Here is a 2,703-nt window from a genome sequence, read left to right on the forward strand (position 1 = left end):
TGTGGCCAAGCTGTTTGGGTCTCACATTTCCTATTTCCCCATCCTGTTCCTTTTCCATGGCTTCTGAATAGCAGAACAGGATCAGGATGCGGGGAAGACATGAGTTCCGTTTGGGGCTTGTTGATTTCGAGGTGTCTTTGAGATGCCCAAGTGGAATATAGAACTGGGGCAGGCATATAAATTTGAGAATCCTTGGGGCATGGATGGTAACGTAAGCCACGATGACGAAAGAATGTGCCTGCGGAATGAGCAAAGAGGTGTTTGGGGCACTGAATCTCAAGGAATTCCAGCCTTTAAAGTCCAGGGAGATGGGAAGGAATCACCACAAAGGGGACGGAGAAGGAGGTGAGAACAGAGGGCTGGGAGGGAAGCCAGCACAGTGATGTCCCTCTGGCTGAGGGGAGTGGTCAGCAGCATCTAATGCTATTACTGTTCACCCAACTGGGGACTTACAAAATGCCCAACATATGTGGATGCAAGGGAGCACGCCTGTGCCCCAGCAGGAGGTTTTCTGGAGATGCGGGGACAGAATCTAGAAGTGCTGAAGAGTGTTTGGGAAGATAGGTGTGAGAAACAAGCCACGTGGGGACAGGGGCACTGGAGAGGAGGGATTTAGGGACTGGCTTAGCCAGTTCAGGCTACTTTCATAAAAATACTTTAAACTTGACGGCTTAAACAATTTTCCATATTCTGGAAGCTGGGAAGTCCAAAATCAAGGAGCTGGCAGATCTGGTGTTTGGTGTGAGCTCTCTCCTTGATTCCTAGCCAGTGGTCTCCCTGTATCCTTGCAGGGAAAGAAAAAGCAAGCCCTCTTGTGTTTCTCCTTGTAAAGGTGGGAATCTCTTCATGGGGGCTCCACCTTCGTGAAATAATCACCTCCCGAAGGCCCCATCTCCAAATACCATCATCCTGGGCTTCACTTATTTCAACAAGTGAATTTGGGGAGGACACGAACCTTCAGTCCATTGTCAGTAGTCTTCTTAGCATAACAGCAATTTGAGAAGTAGAATAATGTCTTCAAGAAAGAAATACTAGACTTTCTAGAAAGGTAGGGTGGAGCTTAGTCAGTGAATTGTAATTCCTTTTCAAGATGGCTAAACTGAATTTGGTTGGCTAACACTAGAGTTTTAGATTGTATTTTCAGTTGTTTTTTTTTTCTAATTACCAGAATAAAATGCATCTTGTTCATTTCTGAAGCAGATCCTTCTCAAAAATTATGTCTAGAGAAGCATGTGACAGTCACATCTGCCTGTCTGACAGCTTTTCTGTGATACTTCACAGAAGCCGATGATGTAGGATTTCAAATGAGCTTTTTTCCTTTTGTGTATGTTTATTTTTCATCTCTTTCTTCTTTCCAGGCTGATGAGCCCTGAAAACACACTCCTACAGCCCCGGGAAGAGGAGGGGGTCAAGTATGAGCGCACCTTCATGGCGTCTGAATTCCTGGATTGGCTAGTTCAGGAAGGTGAGGCCACCACAAGGAAAGAGGCAGAGCAGCTTTGCCACCGGCTAATGGAGTATGGCATCATACAGCATGGTAAGTGTACGGGTCAGCTTTTGCTGTGGTAACAAGCAACCGCAACCTCTTGTGGCTTACAACAACAAGCATCTACTTCTCACTTGTGGGTCTGTAAGTCAACTGTGCCTTTGCTTGGGCTCAGCTTGGCTAATCTCCAAGCTGGGGGTCAAATTCGGGCACACATTCCATGACTTCTCATTTTGGGACCCAGGCTAAAGGATCATCCACTCTCTGGGACATATTGTTTTTGCAGATGAGAGCAGAAACTAACAAGGGCAGGTAGATTCTTGAAGTATCTTCAAAAACTTCTGTTCAGATGTGATGTAACATTATAACTCTCATATCCGACTAGTGACAGGAAGTCATTTGGTCAGGTCTGGAAGGGAAGTAATGCCTCTCACAAAGTTGGTTGCAAGGGGAGAATGAAAATTTGCTGAACCATGCATGGTACGAGCTGCCACAGTGAAGAGTAATCCAAAAGGTGATAAATCTTTCACTTTCCTTTTAGGTCTGAATCATAATGATGCAATATAACCTATTGGCTAAGAACTATATTAGTTACCTATTACTGCATAAGAAATTATCCCCAAAACTTAACATAAGTAATTACTCCCCAAACTTAATGGTGTCAAACAATAATAAATGTTTATTATCTCACACAGTTTCTGTGGGTCAGGAATTTGAGATAGACTTAGTTGGGCCGTTCTGGCTGGGGGTCTTCATGAGGTCACAGTCAAGACGTCAGCCAGGGTTACAGTCACCCGAAGGCTTGACAGGCTGGAGGATTTGCTCCCACATGGCTCACTCATATGCCTAACAAGTTGGTGCTGGCTATTGGCAGGAAGCTTCAGTCTGTTGATGTTCAGACTTCTTTATAAGGCTGTTTGAGAATTCCCATGACGTGGCCATCTGGCTTTTTCCAGAGGAAGTTGTCCAAGAGAGTGCAAGGTAGAAGCCATGATGTCTTCTAACTGAGCCTTGGAAGCCGCATACTGTCATATCCTTAGACTCTGCTGGTAACGAGGTCTGTCCTATACAAGGGCGTGAATACCAGGAGGCAGAGATCACTGGAGCCATCTTGGACGCTGGCTATCACGAGAACATAGGCTCTGGAATCCCAACCCCACCAGTTATTAGCTCCTTACCTTCTCTCATCTGTAAAATGGGGATACCCGCATAGAGTG

The 2,703-nt window shown here is 45.5% G+C and overlaps 1 protein-coding gene across 1 annotated transcript in view; it reads left to right on the forward strand.

Annotated features, from left to right (window-relative positions):
* Nucleotides 1-2,703, forward strand: part of LOC105292254 (DEP domain-containing mTOR-interacting protein-like) — a gene marked incomplete at its 3' end in the record, with an annotated part of 54,218 nt that overhangs the window by 28,625 nt on the left and 22,890 nt on the right. Inside the window, exon 4 of the mRNA XM_023530778.1 lies at nt 1,359-1,537. Coding sequence (XP_023386546.1) covers nt 1,359-1,537 — 179 coding nt within the window. The remainder of the gene's footprint in view (nt 1-1,358; nt 1,538-2,703) is intronic.

Source organism: Pteropus vampyrus, unplaced genomic scaffold, assembly GCF_000151845.1.
Source record: "Pteropus vampyrus isolate Shadow unplaced genomic scaffold, Pvam_2.0 Scaffold54, whole genome shotgun sequence".
NCBI lineage: Eukaryota > Metazoa > Chordata > Mammalia > Chiroptera > Pteropodidae > Pteropus > Pteropus vampyrus.